Source organism: Pelodiscus sinensis, chromosome 7 (genome assembly GCF_049634645.1).
Source record: "Pelodiscus sinensis isolate JC-2024 chromosome 7, ASM4963464v1, whole genome shotgun sequence".
NCBI classification, from domain to species: domain Eukaryota; kingdom Metazoa; phylum Chordata; order Testudines; family Trionychidae; genus Pelodiscus; species Pelodiscus sinensis.
The window spans coordinates 43973533-43997879 of NC_134717.1; the positions used below are offsets into that span (position 1 = coordinate 43973533).

At 41.2% G+C, this 24347-nt stretch overlaps 1 protein-coding gene across 15 annotated transcripts in view; it reads right to left on the reverse strand.

The window, feature by feature from the left end:
* Positions 1 to 24347, reverse strand: part of ATF2 (activating transcription factor 2) — a 102160-nt gene that overhangs the window by 47040 nt on the left and 30773 nt on the right. For 14 of the 15 annotated variants that reach the window (XR_012905228.1, XR_012905229.1, XM_075933682.1 and 11 more), the window contains 5 exons: positions 23538 to 23666; positions 17402 to 17580; positions 16916 to 17030; positions 15898 to 15984; positions 975 to 1124 (listed from right to left, as the gene is read on the reverse strand). Coding sequence is in view for 13 of the 15 variants with exons in the window: in XM_075933682.1 (XP_075789797.1) it covers positions 975 to 1124; positions 15898 to 15984; positions 16916 to 17030; positions 17402 to 17580; positions 23538 to 23666 (660 nt within the window). In the remaining 2 variants the exon portion in view is untranslated. The remainder of the gene's footprint in view (positions 1 to 974; positions 1125 to 15897; positions 15985 to 16915; positions 17031 to 17401; positions 17581 to 23537; positions 23667 to 24347) is intronic. The other variant, XM_075933683.1, reaches the window with a different exon arrangement.

Genomic DNA, 24347 nt, shown 5'->3' on the forward strand with positions numbered 1-24347 from the left:
AGCGCCGCTCTGGGCGCTACTGGTGCAACCCAGCAGCACCCCAGCTGCTCTGGTCCTGATTCAGCCGCTGCTGGTCAGTTTCAGCAGCAGCTGAATCAGGACACCTGGGGCAGAGCAGATGGGGTGCTGCTGGGTTGCTCCAGTAGTGCCGAGGAGCAGCGCTACTGGAGCAACCCAGCAGCACCCCAGCTGCTCTGCCCCAGGCGTCCCCAAGTCAGCTTCTGCTGAAACTGACCAGCGCTGACTACAGGAAGCCTGAGGCAGAGTTGCTCTGCCCCAGGCTTCCTGGAATCAGCTGCTGATCAGTTTCAGCAGCAGCTGACTTGGGGACGCTTGGGGTTCTTAAGTTGATTCTGTATGTAAATCAGAACTGGCGGTCAGTTTCAGCAGCGGCTGAATCTGGACGCCAGTTCCGACTTACATACAGATTCAACTTAAGAACAAACCTACAGTCCCTATCTTGTACGTAACCCGGGGACTGCCTGTAATTATCTAGACCAGCACTTCCAACATCACCATTTTCACAACACCCAGGAGAGCACAGTAAACTAACTAAATTATGCAGCTGAGTTACTCTTTTTTTTGTCAATAATGGTTCTTTGAAACAAATGGTACCTTATGCAGGAAATTTGAAATGATTGGAAATATTTTAAAAGGTTTTTTATGATATTTAATATTAAACGAATATAATACATGGTAACCCAAGTTTTGTTGATATTTTCCACATATATTTTAACTTTTGCTGCATAATTTTCAGATTACCACAGCATTTAAGACAGTGTGCTACAAAAATCAACCTTAGCATCATCGAATGACTAAGTATGTAAGACCACTTCACTATTTCTCCACCAATATTGGTTCATTGAGGTGTGCTGCAATCTTACTTTCAAGATATAAAATAAAGTAATGAGCACAAGAGATTTTTGCACAATAGTGAAAGAAGTTAGAAATACATCTTGATTTTGTTGTCATACCGGTGTTTCTGTAGTTGATGTAGCAGGCTGTTGTAATGACTGTGGTCGGGTTTCCTCTGACTGAGTCCTAATCAATCCACTAGCATGTCCCTTGGCAGTATCTCCATTTGTGACCTGAGGATGCTGTTGGGTCAAGGCAGCTTTCAATCTCTGAAATAAAAATGCCACCATATTTTTCATAATGGAAGTTACTGTGATAAGTTACATAAAGCAGTAGCTTTTCATATAGCAGCAGCTCCCACATACTATTAGCTATTTTCCAAAACGCACACAATGTGCTTACACTTTAAGGGCTCATCTAGAGGATATGCAAATTCCACAGGAATTTGCATATCCTCTTTCGAATCTTCCCCATAGCCTAGACATATCCTTTGATATAAAACATATAAAGGGCACAGGAGAATAAAACCTTTTTTGATGTTTCAACAGTCTAAGTGCCCTCTACTAAACATTAATAGTTGAAAATTGCTCACAGCCATCACTGTAGAATTGAGTATTGAAAAGGAATACAAGGGACCCTGCACTCCCCAACTGGAGTGAGGAACACAGCAAACTGTGCATTTTCCCCTCGGTCCCTGATGAAGGTGAATAGCCAGCAGTGTTTCCACACTATTTGGAGGGACGGAGGGAGATGGAGTGACTTCAGACCTGCGCTCACTAAAGAGCGCCTGGAGGGTGGGAGGCTCAGTACCGAGGCAGTCCTGAACTAGGGGGTAGAGTGCCCCCAACCAGCCCCCTTGATTTGCCTGATGAATCTGAGAAGCAATCCCATTCCAGGCACATCCCATTTTCTGGCACAACCGAAACCCTGACCTTGCTTTAAGTTATAAGAGGAAGCTGTATTCTGAATTTGGTGGCCCAAGCTCTTACGGTTTAGGAGGAGTTCTTGAATAGACAGATGGAGACAGACAGACTCTCTCAAAAATATATAGTAGATTTGAAGAGACACAGATGATTTTATATATTAACTATGTGCTATATTTTAAAGCTAGTCTTATTGACTGAACTAGTTTGACAATTTAGTTTACTATTGCTTGAAAATAAAAACTATGTTTTCACAATAAACATGACCTTTACTGAATTAGAATTGCAGCAGATTTTCAATTAAAGGTAACGCGTTCTGTTTACCACAAGCTTGTATGGCTTAAATTTAGATATCTTCAATGACTATTAATAGATTTGTTTTTGTTTTAAAATTAGGCTTCCAATAAAAGTTTATTCAGTGTTATTTAATAATTTCCCTGAAAGATAAACTTTGTATGAGGGTGCATCTTTCCAGCAGAGTACTGTACTTAAATCCACCAACATTATTAAAAGCTACATTACTGTGCTTTTACAACAAATTAAGAATTTTTTTATATGACAGTTTAAAATATATAAAAATGCACAACTCTCTTGAATAATCTTTATTACACATTGCTACCTTCTCCACAAACATAAAAAAAAAATATCAATATTTATTATCCTCTTCTGAGTGCCACCATGCATTCAGCTCTCCTGTGTACCATAGACAGAAGTGCACAAGAAACGAGGTCATTAACTCAATAAAGATAAAATACAGAGATATTGATGAGTAAGACAAAAGCAGTCCCTGCTCCTCACCAGGGTTCTCTATAAGGTATGCACCTGTAAATTCTAAGCCCATTCCCCTCCTTTCCAGAGTTGCATAGCAGCACTCCCCTTCTTGCTGGACCTGGAAGGTGAGTGTTGTGGCTGTTTCAGCTGATGGGGTCAGAGTCAGAAGTGGCAAGCTAGGGCTGCCAGGTGTCCAGTTTTCTACCGGACAGTCTGATTTTTGGGCCCTCTCCCCCGTAAAAAAAATCCAGAAAATACCAGACATGTGCAATGTCCGGTAATTCCTGGTTTTCCAGCTGGGCACCAAACAGAAGCCTGGCGGGGGTGCGGAGAGTGACTGGGAGGTGGGGCGCGATCAGCGTTGGGAGCCCTGGTTGCGTGTGAGAAAGCTGAGGGGCATCCCGGTCCATACTCCTGTGTGCTGGTCAAGCGCGTGGTGGAGCCGCAGCTGGACTGACTCATGCAGGATGACAGCGCCCTGAGATCTGCACAGCCCGGGTCAGTCCTGCTCCTTGCTGGCTGATTCGCTCCCTCATCCCCTCCTGGCTGGCCGGTTGGTTGATTCTCCACGACTTCTCCCCGTCTTTCCTGGCCAGTCCCGTCTCCCGCCGCCAGCTCTGCCTCCCACTGGCCGGTTCCTGGTCCGGATCTTCCCCTGCCAGCCCCACTGCACTCCCCACCAGCCCTGCTTCCATCGGCCAATTCTCCCCTCCTCCTCTTCTTCCTGAGCTCCCCTGGCCACCTCCGCCCCTGCTGGCCGCCCCTCTCCCCGATATCCCACGGCCAGCCCCATTCCACCCGACCCTCCTCCTCTGCCCTGCTTCCCATTGGCCCCGCCATCTCTCCCGGCCAGCCCCGTTGCCCCCCCCCCCGCATTGGCTCTGTTTCCCGTTCCTCCCCCCCCTTCCCCAGCCAGCACCGCTCCCCTCCTGGCCAGTCCCTCTCCCCCCATGAAGTGTGTCTGGTATTTTTTTTCATGACTACCAGGTAATCCTAGGAGGGCAACTGTTCTGGCTGCTGGGGCTGAGGCTGAGGCCGAGGCCACCCAGCGGCCAGCTGCTCTGGCAGCTGGGGCTGTGGCTGCATGGTAGGTGGTTGCTTGGGTGGCCTGTGGCTGTGTGGGGAGCAGCTGTTTTGCTCCAGCGGGTTGAGGGGGGGAGTCAGGCCAGGGCTGCATGGGTAGTGGCTGCTCCAGTGTGCGTGTGGGGAGTGGCTGCTCTGCTTTAGTGGACCGGGGCCAGGGCCATGTGGAGAGCAGGTGTTCTGCTCCAGCAGGACAATGCCAGGGCCAGGGCCACGGTGCTGCTCTGCTCCCGTAAGCCGGCGGTGAGTGGGCAGTGCGGCTGCTCTGCTCCAGTGAGCTGGCGCCGTATGAGGAGCAGCTACTCTGGTGGGCCAGGACCATGTGTTTTAGGTGGCTGCACAACACTAACAAAGAATGAGTACATCCTGTGAAAATATAGCTTTGGCACAAATGCCATTTGCCTCTAAAAATCAGACCATCAGATTCTAATGCTAGCCCATAAAACCCCGAGTAAGACTTTTAGTCTCTTAAGCTATGAAACAATCAATTAAATGAAACACTTAATTCAAAAGTCAATCACTTATTTAAGAAATATACCCCTTATGCATGTTTTAGAGTTGGTCAAAGATTTTCCAATGAAGCAGGGTTCAGCTGGAAAATGCTAAATCATATCTGAAATGTTTTGCAGAAATGCATCATTTCTACGAACTTCTGGCAACCACATGCAACAACCCTTGAAGCTGCAAGTTCCAACCCTAGCTGTAGTTCAGCGCCTGACTCAGGACTTCCAGAATAATGTAAATGTCTCATTTTGGAAATTCTGAGCCCAAGTTTCAAGGCTCCCAGCTCCACAGCAGGGAAGCTGGAATACTTTTTGGGGTGGGGGGAGGGAGGGATTTTCCTTTTTGAGGAACATTGAAAAATATTTTATTTTTCATTCTGAAACTGATTTCCCTCCCCCTCCAGAATTTTGGAATTTCCTTCAAAACGGAAACTCTGACTATTAACTTACTTGGTATATTATGGTGCACAGGGTTACAAAGAGCAGGAAGGAAGCTTCCTTGTGTTTATGGCACTAGATGAAGACTCCTGTGAGTGAGCTTGACCCTGGCTCTGTTGGAACCTTATGTAATGCTGACCAATATCATAATAATGCATACATCTAAGAGGATAAAATTAAGGTCTTTTAATTTTGATTTTGTACATAATATTTAAAAAGTGTTGCCAGTAAAGGTCTATCCCCCTTTACACTATGTATTTTCCCAGCTTGTTTGACAAAATAGTTTTTGCAGGCACACTGGAGGTTGCTAGAACAATTAGCATGGGGAAGAAAGGGATTAACTTGCCCCAACTGCCAAATTAAAAAGTATTAAAAGTATTAAAATGTTAATACTAACCAGACAAAACTGAAGTCATATGATAGGAACTTTCACTGAATTCTCCACTATTCTTACATGAAAATTTAGAATTTAAAAACATTAATTTTCTTACTCCAAACAAGCGAACAAATAAAACTATAACCCCTGCCACCATCTCAAGTCAAATAAAGGCAAGAATCATAGAATAAAAGGACTGGAAGGGACCTCAAGAGGTCATCGAGTCCAGCCCCCCGCCCTCAAGGCAGGACCAAGCTCTGTCTACACCATCCCTGACAGATGTCTATCTAACCTGTTCTTAAATATCTCCAGAGAGGGAGATTCCACCACCTCCCTTGGCAATTTATTCCAATATTTGACCACCCTGACAGTTAGGAATTTTTTCCTAATGTCCAATCTAAACCTCCCCTGCTTCACTTTAAGCCCATTACTCCTTGTCCTGTCCTCAGAAACCAAGAGGAACAAATTTTCTCCTTCCTCCTTGTGACACCCTTTTAGATATTTGAAAACCGCTATCATGTCCCCCCTTAATCTTCTTTTTTCCAAACTAAACAAGCCCAGTTCATGAAGCCTGGCTTCATAGGTCATGTTCTCTAAACCTTTAATCATTCTTGTCGCTCTTCTCTGGACCCTTTCCAATTTCTCCACATCTTTCTTGAAATGTGGTGCCCAGAACTGGACACAGTACTCCAGCTGAGGCCTAACTAGTGCAGAGTAGAGCGGCAGAATGACTTCACGAGTTTTGCTTACAACACACCTGTTGATACAACCTAGAATCATATTTGCTTTTTTTGCAACAGCATCACACTGTTGACTCATATTCAACTTGTGGTCCACTATGACCCCTAGATCCCTTTCCGCCATGCTCCTTCCTAGACAGTCGCTTCCCATCTTGTATGTATGGAACTGATTGTTCCTTCCTAAGTGGAGCACTTTGCATTTCTCTTTATTAAACCTCATCCTGTTTACCTCTGACCATTTCTCTAACTTGCTACGGTCATTTTGAATTATGTCCCTATCCTCCAAAGAAGTTGCAACCCCACCCAGTTTGGTATCATCTGCAAACTTAATAAGCGTACTCTCTATCCCAATATCTACATCATTGATGAAGATATTGAACAGTATGGGTCCCAAAACAGACCCTTGAGGAACTCCACTTGTTATCCCTTTCCAGCAGGATTTAGAACCGTTAACAACAACTCTCTGACTACGGTTATCCAACCAATTATGCACCCACCTTATCGTGGCCCTATCTAAGTTATATTTGCCTAGTTTATCAATAAGAATATCATGTGAGACCATATCAAATGCCTTACTAAAGTCTAGGTATATGACATCCACCGCTTCTCCCTTATCCACAAGGCTCGTTATCCTATCAAAGAAAGCTATCAGATTAGTTTGGCATGACTTGTTCTTCACAAACCCATGCTGGCTATTCCCTATCATCCTTCGTTCACTCAATTCTGTTTACTAATCTGTAATGTCCAATTAGGACCACTTCCTCCTCATCCTGAAATTACAACTAGAATACCAGTAGTTTAATGGAAAAGTTTCCAAAACTAGGCAATGGTCTGAGTTGGCAAATACTTCATAATCATATGATAAATTTCAACATATTTTCTCTCAAATAATTCTTTGCAGAAAATTTATGTTCTCAAATATATTAATTTCAATTTTCAGCTGAATAACTTCAAATAATTCTTGAACTAAAACTTATTGGAAAACAGTACTTTACAAATACTAAATTACAACTAGACCTGTACGCATTAGACACAAGTTAGATGCTATGTTTCTATTCCAGTTTTTAATCAGGCTTCTTATATACAGGCAGTCCCCGGGTTACATGGATCCAACTTACATCGGATCACTACTTACAAACGGGGTGAGGCAACCCCGCACTAGCTGCTTCCCCCCAGCAGACCAGGGAGACGCGAAGCTAGCACCCCCTCTCCCCCCAGCAGACCAGGGAGACGCGGAGAGGCTTTTCTCAGCAGACACCTCAGCTTGAGAATAAAGGACTGAAGGAAGTGAAGTGTGGGAGAATAAAACTGAGCTCTGGAGAAATGTTTGGCTAGAGTTTCCCCTACAATATGTACCAGTTCCAACTTACATACAAATTCAACTTAAGAACAAACCTACAGTCCCTATCTTGTACGTAACCCGGGGACTGCCTGTAATGCTAACCATTGTAAAATAAAAATTAATTCTGTGCAAAAATGCTGTAACATTTAGCTAAAATTAGTAGAGTCACTGAACATCCCTGGAAGTACACCCATTTGCTAGATCTGTAACTAAGAAAATGCAAAGAGGTGAGAAGATGGGTAAAGTAAATTATTTATAAAATATTAATATTATCAGGAAACTTTTTTGCAGTATATATCCAGCTACAGTTTTTTACTTCCCAACCCGTAGGATTCTATCAAGCTAAACACAAAAACCTCTCATACCAAGTTTGACAAGTTAAAAATCAAAGATCAACTTCTGATAGACCCGTTAACTCTGCCAGAGTACATGTGCATATTAAAAGCGTAATATAATATCACTGCCTATGCTGTGAAATATGCACACCATAAGACACACACAAGACTTGTAAATGACCACACATATTGTTTTGGAACCTTAACTTTTGTGTAACAGTATTATATACAGCTAAAAAACACATTTTGCATTTAAAAGCAAAAAAACAAACCAACAAAAAAAACTCTGAAAATGTGTTATATAGCTGAAACAAAATAGAGGCTTACCACAGAATTAGGAATACAAAACAATTATCTGTATTAGCCATGACAGAGATTAAATATATAAGAAACCCAAATAATATATTTACTGTAGGTGAAATTTATCTACAAACAAGTGGAACACTAAAAATCCAATAAAGGAATAGCTTTAGATAATTTTCAGAATGACATTTAACGAGGAGGATCATCTCTAGCAATTTATTTTATACAGGTTTTGAATACCAGATAAGTATTCCAAATACTTGATTTTGACATATAGAGGGACATTGTATTTCAACTGAACAGTGGAGTGGGGTAGTCATCCAAAATAATATTAATTTTAGTGTTAAAAATCTGATATATTACCACATATATTAAATATTTATTCTCATTATATTTATAGTATTATATGTGAAAAAATAAAAATGGCTCTTCATAACATAGCTGCTTAGTCATGTAAGGTTAAATTATCAGAGACAGACTAAAAATCTGATTTTAAAATATTTTAACATTCAATCTTTGCTAACACAATTTTATTGTGCATTTACACCCTTTAAAGCAAATCCTTGTCACATCTGTCAAAATTTGGTAGGAAGAGATCATTCCACAACAGCTCACAGAAACTAGATAATATTCTCTAGAAACAATTTATGAAAAAGTCAGATCCATATTTCATATCTGCCACAAAAGCTCATCAGAGTAATAACCCTCCTTCTCCTGGGTGTTATCCTACCATCTGCTGCTCTATTACTTATCTTTATTTTGCAACTAATTAACAGCATAATCTTCTAAATTCAGCAAGTTAATTATCATTATTGTGGTCTTTGCAGCATCATCAGTCCTCATGAAGTCTTGTCTCTCCACCCCCAGAGAATGTATGAAAATGAACTAGGTTGGGAGAGGGTCTGTTTCTTTGGAGTAGGCTCATTAAGTGTTTGCTGATTAGCTCGGCATGCAGAGAGGCAGGTCAGAAGAATTCTGCTGAACACAAGGTCCCATGCCGGGCTCAACCAAGCTAATGTAGGTTTCTGAACATTTGCCAAGCTGCCCTCTGTCAGCTCTCAGTAGAAACCCCCTGCAGAAAAGACTACTGGTTACTCACTGTGTTCAAGATATTTTTCAGTATGTCACAAAAGGCTGTATACGGAGGGTTTCCCAGAGTAGAACTTTGTTTAAACAAAGATTTTTAATTTACTTTCTCAACTTCATGATTCGCTCATTTTCCCCAATGTGTTTTGTCTGTAGTCTCAAAATGAATGTTAATGACAAACCTGCTACACGGCCTGAAATAAATATTTTTTTTAAATATACACTGATATCTGGAATTTCAAATTTTCCTCTCAAACAGATCAAAAGACTCAATTCTGAAATAACTTAGCTCTCCCTTACAATATGGTATTTTTCTCATCACATACTGTGTATATTCCAGACACCTCAAAAACACCACCAAATCAACCTGCACATTTGGTTTTACATGTGCGTGATTAAGAGATTTCTATGTAACTATGGACACTAATCTTGTGTGACAAAACTCCTCACTTTGCACATATGGCACACTTCACCTTGACATTTCATATGTGATCTTCATGTAAGACTCCTAAAATAAGCAGAACATGAATTCCTAATGTGATGCCATGATAAAACGATGGGGTGCATAAACAGAAAACTTAAGCAAGACAAGGAGGTTATTTTACCTCTATATTTAGCTCTGGTGCAACCTCTGATGAAATACTGGGCCTTGTTCTGGTGCACACAATTCAAAAAGGATGCACACAAGTTAAAGAAGGTTCAGACAAGAGCCAAAAGGATAATTAAAGGATGAGCAAACATACCTTATAGTGGCAGAATTAAGGAGTTCAATCTAGTTAACAGGTGGAATGTGAAGGGGTGACTTGATTACAGCGTGTAAGTATCTATACAGGGAACAAATATTTAATAATGGACTCTTCAATATAGCAGAGAAAGATAAACAGGATCCAGCGGTTGGAAACTGAACCACTGTCATACTTTATTAAGGGTGACGGTGGACTTTCCATCATAGACCATATTTAAATCAAGATGGGATCTTTTTCTAAAATATATGCTCCAGAAATTACATTAGGGAAGTTCTACGGTCTGTGTAACACAGAGAACAGACTAGATTATCACAGTGGTTCCTTCCTATTAAAAGCTACTAGTGAAAAATATTTTCAAAGGAATAAGAACAACTGACACCTCATATTGACAACACTTCCCACCATCCTGAGAACAGCAGAAGGACATCTAAGAAGATTCAAAATCACACTGGTATAGAGATTAATCCAACTAATTATACATGAACATCCAACTCAAAATAACCTGAAAATGCCTGTTTTACCTACCTACATTTCATATTGTCTGTAGAAACAAATGCTATACATCTTGCTGTCTAACATCATATCATTATACTTCAGCTTTTAACCATACACTTTATTGTTCCTTATACAGTACATTTTCACACAGTCTTAGTGGAGAGCGCTTTGCAACAAAATAATCAGAGCTATATAACCAGTTTCCGATTTTCTGTCTCGCCTGGAATTTATCTCTGTTCTTTTTTTCTTCTATTTTTTCAGGTATTTTCTCATTTTTTGTTTTCTTGCTTTTGTGTTTTCTCCTTCTCTCACCACCCAAGATAATTGTGTTCATAGTCCTGTCACCCTCCAAGCCGCTTACAGCCTGAAAGGTGGCAGACAATGATAGTGCAGAGTAGAGGAGAGAACACAACAGTAAAGGAGATGAACTTAGGTAAGGCAGTAACAGCCTCAAAACTCCCTTCGCATAAGAAGCCAAGATCATGCCATCCTGACAGTGGAACCTTACATTCTCAGGATGGGGATTCCATCAAAATAACAGCCAAATCAAATTAAAATTTCAAGAGATGTTCATACTCAGAATGTAAAAAGTGGGCAGACAGACAATACTTTAGATGCATGAGGGAAAGCGATATTTGACATGTGAGAGAGTAGGTGGTCTATCCCTAATAAGTGTGAGATTTGTTTTTTCTAGGAAATCCAATATGAAATTTTAGCCATAACGTATCTATGACCAAAGAACAACTTTCCTGACAGATTATTCAGATTTAAACTGAAGTTTAAAACAAAATTTCCATTCATTTCAATAAAGCTCACTCTTGTGATTATCACAAAAAGTAGTGCTATATATGATTTTGAGTATGCAGTTTTATTAAATACAAATTACAAGAAACAAACATGCAGTGGTTACGACGACAGCCGGAATCAAAGCTGGGAGCTCTGGAGCCTCTACAGCTTGAGCTAAAAGCCAGCTGGCTCTCAGCTAAGGCTGTAGAACACATTCAATCTCTCTCTCTCTGTAAGTGGTGTAAGTGCCACTACATGGGACAGTGAACCACACATCCAGTAAGTGTGTGGGTTACATAATCACACTATATTGGGCTTGTAATGGAGTACTCTTACAGCAGCTAAAAATCACAAATAGCACTTTAGCACATAAAATGCTTTGAATTATATTGTTAAAAATAAATGTTTAAACTTCGAAAGCACTTTCAAACTCAAAATATATGGAAGTCTAAGGAGAAAGTCTCAAACTAGTGCAAAACTTGTAAAAACCAACAACACACACACTGTATACTAGACTCTAACCCTTCATTAAAACTCTTTAATGCTGGACACTGTCATGTTAACATCTTTGATTCTTTTGGCCCATTTATTCTATCTAATTTAAACATAAGACTCCACTAGATGTATCGTCCCACTTTGACAGCAAACCATTGATTATTACACTGAGTATGGTCTTTCAATTTTTTGGGCACCCATCATATAGTAATTTTGTCCAGGGAAATTTTCTAAGTTTGCTTATGAGAATGTAATACGGGACTATGTCAAATACCTTAATAAAATCACAATAATATTATCCTTACCATTTCTCACCACCCACTAGACCAATAACCACATCAAAGAAGGAAATTATGTTGGTCTAGGATGATGTGTTCTTGGCAAATGCACATTGGCTATTCCTTATCACCATATTATCCGTCAGAGGCTTTATAAATGGATTAATAATTTGTTGCAGTATTTTTTCAGGTATTAGAGTTAGTTAACTACAATTTCCCAAAAGCTTTTTTTTCCTCCTTTTTAAAGATAAGTACTAACTATGCTTGTCCTTTTTTGGTCCTCTGAGACCTCAAAGATCATTGTTAATGGTTCTGAGATTGCTTCAGTTAGTTTTTTAAGTACCCAAGGGTGAATTTCATTGTGCCCTTCAGACTTGGATACATTCAGCTTACCCAAATATTTGTTCTTTCCCTATTCTGGCTTATGATCCTTCCCACTTGTAGTAAATATTGTGTTGAGTATCTGGTCACAATTCACTTTTTTAGGTAAAACGGAAGCAAAGTGGACATGAAACATTACAGAAATTCTTGATGTCTCGCTAAATAGTGAATTTATACTTTCCTTTGTCTTTCTCTTGCTTTTAATTTCTTTAAAGAACCTCTTTTTATTGCCTTATGTCTCTTGCTAGGTGCCACTTATATTGTATCCTTGCCTCATTTTGTTTCTTTATGCTTGTGCTATTCTTTTGTACTCATCCTAGGCAATCTGTCCATGTTTCCACTTTCTGTAAGATTCCTTTTAGTTTTTCGAGTTACTAAAGAGCTCCTGATTCAGCTTTATTGGCCATTCACTAATCTTTCCCTCACATCAGGACAGTTTGCTATCGTATCTTAAATGTTACAATGTTCATTATGCTCTCTGAAATACTGAAGTTGAAAGAGGATGTTTCTTTGGAGGAAATGATAATGCTAGTTTTGCCCAGGAGTAAAACATCAAATTTACCCCTGCAGGAACATATGAACATGGTTGCTTTATTTTGGACAAGTTGTCATGTGCTCTGTCAAACAAGAGGTTAGGACTTCAAACACCACATCAATTGCTTCATCCTCAATTTCTGGAACAGATAAAATGTCTCAACTGAGAATGACTTTTAATATTTGTTTTATATATAATATGGTAAAAGATGCAATATACTATATTATAGATTAGAAATCACAGCGTTTTGCATTACAGAAGAAAAATTTAACCTATAACTAAAGGCAAACAATAAATAACAGTCTTCCAAGTCACTTGCCAACTGTCAAGACATCATCCCTAGTTCAGTAGCCTATTTACTGTCACATTGAATGTCATGTATTCAGTACACAGTTTTGACATAAGACCAGCCAATTGTTTTATTAAACTAGGCAACCAACTCTCTTAGCAAATACGTAAAATATGTATTTATGTTACAGTCTCCAAGTATGAGAAAAATCAACAGCAATGAAAAGTCTACACATGACTAAGCTGTCTTACAATATCAATAAAGAAAGACCCAAATGAATTTAAAAGTTTGTCTTTGTCTGCTAGCTAGTAACCATGATGAAATACTAAGAGAAATATGTAATCGGCCCAGAAATAGGTTTACCAGACAATAGTATGTAGCTAACCCTGCTTATTAATTTTTATTGACAACAGTAGCATAGTAGTTTTAAAAGGTAGTTTTAGTTAACTTTGTTTATTGAGGAAGTATTAAACAAATATAATTAAATATTCTAAGCCCCTCTGTCGGTTTAACAAAAATCACCACAAAAGATAAAAGTAAATTTAATTACTCTGATATTTTTAGAACTTAGGATGTATTGCAGCAGTTTCATGTTTCTGTATTTCTTGCATGCAAAAATATGAAAGTCAGAATTTGGTGTTTCTAGTAAAGAAGCAAAAGTGCTGCAGGGAGCCTCCTGGGGCTCTTGTATATTTTGAAGGCAGGACCAGCAGGAGGACTGCATGAGTCCCCCACTGGCCTTGCTCCCTGCGGCAGTTCCGCCTTTGAAATGTAGCAAGAGCCCTGATGGCTTTTGCCACATTTCAAAAGTGGAGGCACCCTTATCAACTAATTGAATAGTTGATGCAGAATTACAATCGACTGTTCGATTAGTTGATTAATCTAATTTTAACATCCCTATTTAGTACTTAACTGTTCTCCCCTCTCTTGCAGCACTTCAAAGGCTAACTCACTAATGGGCGCAGAGGTGAGACTGTAGCTCTGACTGTAACAAGCGGTTCTCCTTAGAATTCAATGCTGGCTAGTGCACTCAGAGTAGTATCATTTTGGGGAAAACAATTCTACATGTCTAGCAACCTCACATATCACAAACAAATATTTGACATGGAAAATATCCTTGGCCCTATCTTAAGGCATTCCTGGAAGCCACCTTCACTACTGAATATAACAGGCTTTAGAGTGGGGGCCAAAACAAAAGTTAGAATCATAGAACACTAGAACTGAAAGGGACCTTGAGAGGTCATCAAATCCAATCCCCTGATCTCATGGTTGGACCTAGTACCATTTAGACCATCCCTGACAGATGTCTATCTAACCTGCTCTTAAACATCTCCAGAGATGGAGATTCTACAACCTCCCTAGGCAACTTATTCCAGTGTTTAACCACCTTGAGAGTTAGGAAGTTTTTCCTAATGTCCAACCTAAACCTCCCTTGCTGCATTTTAAGCCCATTGCTTCTTGTCCTATTCTCAGCGGCCAAGATGAACAAGTTTTCTCCCTCTTCCTTATGACACCCTTTTAGATACCTGAAAACTGTTATCATGTCCCCCCTCAGTCTTCTCTTTTCTAACCTAAACAAACCCAGTTCTTTCAGTCTTCCTTCATAGGTCATGTTCTCTAGACCTTTAATCATTCTTGTTGTTCTTCTCTGGACCTTCTCCAAATCTTTCTTGAAATGCCCAGAACTGGACACAATACTCCAACTTAGGTCTGATCAGAGGAGAGTAGGTTGGCATGAATTAGCTCTAGAATTACCACAGTTATCCAAGTAAGGCTTGGAGTGATCAAAGGAACCATAACTGATTTAATGAGCCATTTGCAGTTTCACTGTTATGTCCATGTGCACTTAGACATGCAAGGCTTAATCTTTGAGACAAGCAAATGTTTGTTCATTGACTGAGGCCTATCCAGCCTTCTCCCCATATTAATAAAGGATTTTAAAAGGATTCATCTCTATGCAGTCCACCATCCTTTCCGTCTATGCAGTCTCAAAGATGCTCCTCCAGCTGGAGCAACTGGGATGTCTGCTGCTGCTATGAAAACATCCTAATAGGGTGTTATTGCTCATATATCCCCCTACCTCTTCACATTTTAAAAAATAGTATTTTACCTACTTATTTCTCCTGATTCTGCTCTTAATTTTTTTAAATATAAATAAATGAATGTCAGGGATAACACAACACAACTCTAAGTTAAATGTACGTAATATACAAGACAGATTCAGTTTGTGGAGCTAATCTATGGATGCACACAGAGGTGTCATTTGTTTAATTTTTCTTTCATATATTTCCCATTTCTTTTTATAAAAACAAAAATGAAGAAAAAGAATAATTAAAAACAGCAGTGAAGCTAGTAACTAGTAAACTGTAACTAGTAAATTGGAGAAGAAACACATTTTTATTTGAAATAATTACTTAAAATTTAAACTATAAATATCATGATACTGTTAATGTATATTTATGTAAGTGATTTTTTCTTTACCTTTTTTGTTATCTTCCACCTGATTTCGGTTCCAGGTCATCTTAACAAATCAACTATTTATGTCCATCATAACAATGTCTCTTTAGTGACATCGATCATTAAACCCTATTCAGTAACATGACTGGAAGAGGAGACCATAAGCAGCTAGGAATATAGGACATGTGTTGTTATGAAAAGCTTGATTTTTATTCTATAGTCTTTTTCACTAAGAAGCCTCACACTCTGACAAGGATGCAGTTCTTTAGTTTTGCTTCCATCACCAAGCAAGACTTGCTGAAGTGACATTAAGCTTGTATCTCCTTCCTCTCCTAAAGCCACATATATTCTTAGCCTTCATCATGAGAAGCGCGAGTTACAAAAATGGTCTTCCGCAGAGTACATTTTACCAGTGCTGCTGAATTCAGAAATGTTTTAGTCCTGATGCTAGCCATCATAAAAAAATTGAAATTACTATAAAACCAAAACACATTGATAACTCATTTTCCAGCACTGAGATTCCAGCACAGAGCTTATCTTCTGCAAGATCAAAGTCTGTAGAAAATGGCACAATAACAATTACTGTATCAAACAACTACATATTTAGTAAGGTTTAACTGTTAACAATGTAACATTTTTTCAGATTAACCTTCATGAAGATCAAGGAAATTTTAACTTACCAATTTAGCCTCTGACTGCACTGGCTGTGGGGAGGAGGGCCCTGGGATTCCTGGGATACTAGGCACCATGGTGACAGGTCTAACAAGCTGACCAGGAAAGTCATAAAAATGAAAAACAACCTCTTAGTAAACCAGCATAATTCAAATTTTAAAACTGAACTCTCCACTAGAACCAAAACAGTTACCAAATTCTGTAATACTAAGTTCTAAAGCTAGGTAATCAGTAGCTTTAGAACCCTTCGAGAGATATATATTTTAGAGTGCATCTGAGTGTCAGTCAGTGAGTCCAACCAATCAGAATCCCCGGGAAAAGGACAGTTTTCCATAACTTGCAAAGGAAAGAACTACTTTTAGAAGGACTCGATACGAGAAGGTCCACTGGGGGCAGCGAGCCCACAGGGGAGAGCTATATGCAGTGTCCACTAGGGGCAGCAGTACCGCTAGGGGAGTGGCCACCAGAGCTGGATCTCCACTATCTTGCCAGCCAGCACTCTAATAAGTAGCCCTTGTGCCTCAAATCCTTTCCCCCCACCCCAGCCCATGATTGCAGCCCCCCCCCTCCCAGGGAAGAAGGAGGGGAAGGAGGGAGAGAACAGGCCCCTGACAGCTGGGGGAGTCTGTGGGGGGAGAGAGCAGGCCCCGAGTGGGCTGGCAGGAGAATAGCCCCAGGTGGAAGGGGGAAGATACAGGAAAGGAGGGAGGAAGAACGCCCCTGACTCCTAGCTGCCTGCACACCCCGCCCCCCCCCCAAAAAAAACCCTCTCCACACACATCCACAGGGCCCTGCCCTGAAGGACCTGGGCAATGCTGGATAAGTCTGCTAGTAGTAAATGAAGAGAAATATATTAAGTAATATTAGATATGATAGATACACTACTCTCACTAGTGTTCAGAGCACAAAGCATTGCAATACCTACCAAAAACATGTCTCTCACCACTTTAAATCAAGTCCGAAAATCTTTTTCTAAATCCAGTTTTTGACTTTTAAGATTGTAGACTAGATCATGTGTAAACTTACTGGAACTGCAGCAGGGACATGAACATTAGAATTTGTGATTGAGGCAGGAATGGCAACAGGCATAGTTTGTCCATTAGGAAGATGTAACAGCAGAGGAAAAGGACCCGGTACTGGTCTAAGAAAAATGAGGATGAAATATTTTAAAAGGACAGCAGATTTGAAAGGCAGTGACTTTTCTTATTTCAAAGCTTGAAGAATTATTAATTTGGTTTAACCCTGTCCATACTTAATACTGTTTAAACTATTTGCCAGTTGAAAAGTTATCAATAATATCCACTGTACATTTAAATGTATTCTGTACATTTAATAGTAATCCTGCTTGACATAACTCTGTCAACTTATAATGCATATTCACTGTATTGTTGGAGACTATGGAGCTGGAGGCCACACTTAAATTGTAGAAAAAGTGATCAAAAGTACGTTGTAAACAAGAATCTTTTTAGAAATCTGTAACAGCAAAATATTTTTCTATCACATATTACTTACACTATTGGCCTATTGGAGGATGGAGCCTGGGTAATGACCGTGCTAGAAGTTGGTGAAGGTATTGCCTGCTGTATAATAACACTTGAGTCAGAACTCGTTAGCAGTACATTAGGAACCTGCAATGATGCTGGGCGAACTATTGTTGACGTAGGCTGTGCAGTCTGCTGAAGTGGCACTTCCTGTGGGGAAAAAAATGAAAATTAAACATTGAAATTACAGATGATCAATAAAGATTTTCCAATGAATTATTACAGAGACAAATCAGCAATCATTATAACATTTATACAAATTACAGACTGATAGAGAAGAATGAAATATGCTGTTTTAAAAAACTGAGTAAGTTCACCAAAAAGATGACTCAATAATTAAGGCTGTGATAAACAAACTTCGGAAATGCATCTGTTCACCATAATTTTAGGACAACTTTAAGACCAGTTTGCTGGGCTATGAAGCTTACTGTACCAATATGCTGTCAGGTTACATTTTTGTAAGTCCAATAAACACAGGAAAATGAATTAATCAATAGTAAGCTAACAATATTATACATCAGCTCTTGGTAAACAGACCCTTTCAGTATGCCCTGACACACAGCAAAGAGAAATATAAAATGAATATTTCTTTTAGATTTACATAACAGCTAAAACAAAAGAGCCACTGGAATCAGTAAGAAACAAAACATTTAAAAAAAAAAAAACTCATTTATCTTATTTAACCAGGACCCTATCTAGTGAAAAATACTCACAGTATTCTACAATTCTTTGAGTCTCTCTCAAGATGTTTAGAAATACCCTTAGCTACATCTTGACTGCGTCTAAAAAATGACTAGAGCACAGAAGACAGACCAACTTGCTTGTAAACCAGGAAAGTAATAGAACTGACAGACAGAATATGTGACTGTCACAATCCTGAGACTTTCTAACAATTAGGATTCAATGAAAATACACTTACACTAGGGTTTCCTGTAAAGTGTGCGCCTGCGTGGATGCACACCAAGAATTTCATTCCTGCCCACCCCCTAAACAGAGCCAGGCAGCTGCAGCCCCAGCTGTTCCCACCCCAGGAGCGGCTAGGCAGCCACCACAAGGCCTGCACGTTGGCTGCCGGAGCTGAAGCCTGGGCTGTAGTACTAAAAACAGCACCCCGGCCTCGGCTTCAGTCCTGGCACATGGGGTGTGCTGCCTCATGTGCCAGGACTGGAGCCTGGCCACGGTGCAGCTACTCCTAGGCTGGGGCGGCAGTACTACAAATAGCACCATGGCCCCGGTTCTAGCCACAGCACACAGGGCAGCTGAAAGGTGTCGGGATGGCAGAAAGTTAGGGAAGGGACGGGGGAAAACTAAGGAGAAGGTGGGGGTGAGGAGAGGAAGGGGTTTGTGTTGAGGGGAGAGGAAGAGGCCAGAACAGGAGAAGAAAGGGGAAGGCACCAAGGGGCAGGCTGGAGGAGAGACAAATGCCGGGGGCCAAGAGGAGACAATGGGAAGGTGACAGTGTGGATGGGAGAGGGGAGGGAACAGGGTGATGCTTGGAGAGGGAAGAGAGGGACAATGGGGGCAAGAGGAAGGAAGAGGAGAGGGGAGGAGTGGATGCCAGGAGAAGAGGGGTTGAAAGGAGGGGTGAGCACGAGGAAGGCAAATCACGTGTGAGGGCGCAGAGAGGCATGAGGAGAACTAGGGCAGATAGTGGTGAAGGGCTGAGTACCAGGAAGAAAGAGGGCAAGGATAACAGAGGCAGTGAGGGAAGGGGGAGGTACCAGGAGGGTTCAGGGGTAAAGGGAAGGTGCAGGCGCCAGGGGGATTGTGGGGCAGAAGGGCAGACATGGAGAGAGGAGTGGAGGGGAGGAATGGGTACCAGATGGCAGAGGAGAGAGGCAGAGCAGATGGGTAGAGGGAGATGTTCGGAGAGGGGCTAGGGAGGGGAGGTACAGGAGTGGTAGGAGCGGAGGGAAAGAAGGGCAGGTGTAGGGATCAGAGAGGATGGGGAGGTGGGACAAGTCCCAGGAGGACTGAGAAGGGCAGGAGCCAGGACAGTGTTTGGGGAGGAGAGGGGGGAGAAGAGGAGCAGCAGGCAAGCAGACCCCAGGGGAGTAGATGAAGCCGGGGGGGAGGGGAGGGGGGACGACATGGCAGCAGAGGGGAAAAAGGGAGAGGTTTATAACTTGGGTGCCACACATCTGCACAAGTGCACATGACCGCAATACTGGTGCACAAGACAAAACTCACTCCGCTCATGGATGGAAAATCTTAGAGGGAATGCTGACTTACACCTGCACACTCTGGGTGTCTTATCTGGGAACACCCCTGGTACAAGGAGGAAGTGGCTTTGCACACTGCTGCTCCCCCTCACCACCCTGCTGGGGGAATGGCAGCACAAAGAGCCACTTCCCCTCAGGCTTTTCTCTGCTGCTCCAGCAACAGGGAGCACAGAGTGCCATGTGCCCCCAGAAGTAGGGTGACAGGTATGTGCTGCACCCCACCCCCTCCTGCCCAGACTCCGCAGTGCCCTGACTGGTCAAGCAAAATCTTTAATCTGGCATACCTGGTTTCCCAAAGTTTCTGGATTCAAGAGTTTCAAACGTATTAAATAAGCATTTAGAACATCTATACATACCTTCCATCTGAAGACCCCTAAGCACTTCACAGAAGTTAATGAAGAAATTCCCTTTAACATGTAACCTTGTATATGGTGCTTTACATCAGTGGTTTTCCAACTTTTTTCCTCATGACCCAGTTGAAGAAAACTGTTGATGCCCATGACCCAACATAATTTAACTAGAGTGTGGGCTCCAGAGTGGAATTGAGGATGAGAGCTTTGGGGTGTAAGATGGGTCTCCACCTTTTGGTGGGGGAGGGAAATCAAGGCAGAGACCATTTACCCTGATCATTTCCTAGCCAGTGGTGCACCGGGGATATTAAGGCAGGCTTATTTCCTCTCTTGGCTCCGCAGACAATGCCATGTCCCAGAAGCAGCCAGCAGCAGGTTTCCAGCCAATGGGAATGCGGAGCTAGCATTCCGCACAGGGGCAATGCATGGAGCCCTGTGAGCTCTTTCCCTCCACTACCCCTCCTCCACCTTGGAGCTGGGCCTGCTGCCGGCTGCTTCTGGGTTGCAGCCCAGAACAGGCAGGTAACCGGTTTTAGCACCCACACTGGTTACCTGATCACGCTATAGCAACAAGACGCAGTGCCTGACATTCCACAACCCAGTCCTGGGTTGCAACCTGTAGTTTGAAAACCACTGTTTTACATTATACCTGCTGTACATGGCAAACAACCTAACGAGCCAGCACTACACTAAGCAGCAAATTGGAAATTACATGGTAATGTTTACTATAATAAAATTCAATAAGCTTTAATTGTATTGAAATATATTATAAATACTCCATAAAATGAACACACATAATAAATGCATTCTCTAGACACAGTAGTGAAGCAGTTTATCCAAACCGGGAACATAAGAACAGCCATACTGGGTCAGACCAAAGATCCATCTAGCCCAGTATCCTGTCTGTCAACAGTGGCCAATGCCAGATGCCCCAGAGGGAGTGAACACAACAGGTAATCTTCACGTGATCTCTCTCTTGTCGTCCACTTCCAGACAAACAAGAATGGAACTAAGATGAGAACTAGTTAGTCAAAACTCAAATCAAGATCACATAATGATATTTGTGGGGTGAAAGAAGAGATTATCCTCCTCACCAACCAAGGAAGCATGCCCACTCTTTGTTTCTTATGTTAGATCCTCAATTGCTCTTGGGAGGTACAGACAGACAGCAGCAGAAAAGGGCTTTACCTGGATTTGGCTTTTGTCTTTCCTTTTGGATGCAGGCCTTTCCAGTTATCTATGCCTTTGTCAAATTTGACTGCTGCTATACTCAGGACTAGATTTTAAAACTATGAAAACAACTTCAGTTAGTACAGTTTTCCACTCCCTACTTTATTAAATGATATTTCATTTATGGAACATATTAGACCAGTGCCCTAAGGCTGCACTGGCTTCCATTTGATTTCTGAATGAAGGTTATGTTGTAGATTTGAATTTATAATGCACTGAATAGTTAGGGACCTGGCTACCCTAAAGATTACTTCTCATTCCATGATGCATTTTGAGTTCGAAAGTGGTCAAGCTAGGTGCATTTCTGTTTAAATAGGAATGGATTGGCTGCAGAGCTTTTTCAATAAAGAGATCTTCAGCTTTAAAACTTGCTCATTGTCTAAGGGTATGTCTACACTAGCCCCCTAGTTCGAACTAGGGAGGCTAATGAGGGCGACTGAAATTGCAAATGAAGCACGAGATTTAAATATCCCGCACTTCATTAGCATGTGCCCAGGCGGTCGCCATTTTGGAAACTGACTAGCCCAGAATAACTGCCCGCGTCTACATGTGGCAGTGAAACGGGAGTTTGAAGTAAACCCGTTAACTCAAATTAGGTGTTAAGCCTCATTCCATGAGGAATGATATTTAAATCCCGCGCTTCATTTGCAATTTTGGTCGCCCTCATTAGCCTCCCTAGTTCGAACTAGGGGGCTAGTGTAGACGTACCCTAAGATCCAAACACAACCTGCATTTGTTGCATGGCTCATCAGTTCTCCCAGCCTTTGAACAAAGGGATGAAGCATTTCATTGTGGGAAACTAAGGGAGGACTACAGTGAAAGAAATCTGCAGGGTAGATTTCCTAAAGGGCAACTTTGCTCCTATGAAGTTTAGGATCTATGCAGGAGGAGAATGGGGATGCCACCAAGAGCTCATCAATGCAGCAAAAGGGAAGCTGTGATCCTGAGTATTTGACAAACACCAGATGGCAGCAAATTCCTCCTATAAGTCTTCTTTGCCCAAGATAACTGCTTCATCTGCTTTGCTCATTTAGCTGCAAGATCTAGTGGCTCAGGTCATACTCTTATCCTTGATTCACTGAATCATGAAGGATATTCCTTCTCCCTCCTTCCCACTCGGCCCCTTTAAAACCAGAAGTATAATAGCCAGCAAAGAAACACACTCATTTCCCCCTTTTGAGGAGTGGGAGTGGGGGAGGCCTGAAAAACAGAACCAAGCCTGAGAAGGCAGTAAAAATACTAGGTTAATAGCAAGGAAAAAAAAACATTTTGTGAATTTATGAGATACCTTGGCAAAAGTAAAAAAGTAAACTATGTGTTCATTTGTATAGCCACAATCCCATTATGTAGGTATGGATTAGAACTGTGGTGCTCAGACAGAGGATGCTGAGGAAGATGGTCTGTGCCCTCTTTATTTGTCAAGGCATTTCTCAAATGTCACAGAGCAATCCTTAAACCTGTGACTTTTACTAAATTTACCAAAGCTGCATCATCTTTTTTTTTTAAATAAAAAAAAGCTGAGACAAATCCACAGCCATATTTATGATGTATAAAGGTACCCTTAATTAAAAAAAAGTTGTTTCTCTTAGGAACAGAACAGGAAAGGCATGGATTAAATGCAGAAAAGTGAGTGATTTACAAGACAGTATTTAAATGGCACTTTTGTATGGCTTGGAGTGCTAGACCTGAAGAAGAGTTTGGGATGGTTGTTGAATACAATGGAAATTAGTGTTAAGATGAAGATACAAGGATGGACCATGTTTGAAATGTACAATTTGGAGTGTGTGAAGTTAGTACCAATTGCAGAAGAGCTGAGAGAATCCAAACTTACATGGTTATTTTCATACACCTGAAGCTGGAAGAATACACAGGAAACATGATATTAAAGCTGAGAAGTGGAAGGTAAGAAAAGGGCTCGAAGACCTGAAACTAGATGAGTAGATGTTATATGAAAGGACATAATTAACTGTGCTGCATTTCCAAGGAACTGCTTCAAGACAGGATGGAATGGAAAACTCAAACAGCCAAACTCATGTAGACAGGACCAAAGCAAATAGTATTGTCAGGAAAAATCTGTCCTTTCCTAAATTTGCTGGAGAACCATAGGAAGAACAAAGGATGCTTATTCTAAGCAAAACTTAACTAACAGGGTGAAGGTTTTGAATCTTTTACAATATGACTACCATCACTGTACAATCAGCAATTAGGTCATACAAGTAGTTCCAGTAAAAATATACAAAATTAAATACATTGCTGTGAATGTTCTTTATAAAATGTTTTTAATCCAGAAAAGTATGTTCCTGACCTTTTCATCACTGGTAGTGGACTCTGGATGAGGTAAAGGACTATCCTGATGAGTTGTCTCCACAACTGAAGGTTCTTCAGTTTTATTTCTTATGATTGGTGTTGCAAGAGGAGATAGATCTAGAGGCATCTAGGAGAGTAAATGTTCAAACAAACCTGTCAGTCACTTAAATTAAAATATGTAAAAGCAAAGTTGACTAGGAAGGTATCAACCTTGTGGAGTAGGGGCTCTGTTCTGGAGGAGCACATGCCATGTAAAGCAGAGCCAGCTCATTAAGCAACTGCATCATTCCCATTTCTGCATAACCTTCAGTTCCTTGGGAGATGCATGGTTCCTCTACTTTCAAGTTCTTAGACCAGCCAAACTCAGGTATGTAGTTCCCCTGTATGTTCTCTAGAAGTGTTCCTTTCCTGAAAACCTTAGAAAGTTCACAGCTGGGAATGGAGCCTAAAGGTATTCTACTTTACAAAATAGCCAGATTCTCCAGAAAGCCACTCTCATGGTCTTCCTGTCCCCACCTCCTATTATCTTTGTTCCGTTGAGTTTCTGCACAGCTTGCTCACCTCTATTGCTCTGAATGTATACAGTTGATAAACTGATCCTAACAACTTGAGAAAGACGACAATTATGTGACCATATATGTGACTGTAGTTGTAATGCCGGCAGGCAGAACCAAAGCTGGGAGCTCTGGAGCTTAGTGAATAAGCCTCTACAGCTTGAGCTAAAAGCCATCTGGTGTTCAGCTAAGGCAGTAGAGCACACTTATTCTCTCTCTCTGTAAGTGGTCTAAGTGCCACTACATAGGACCAT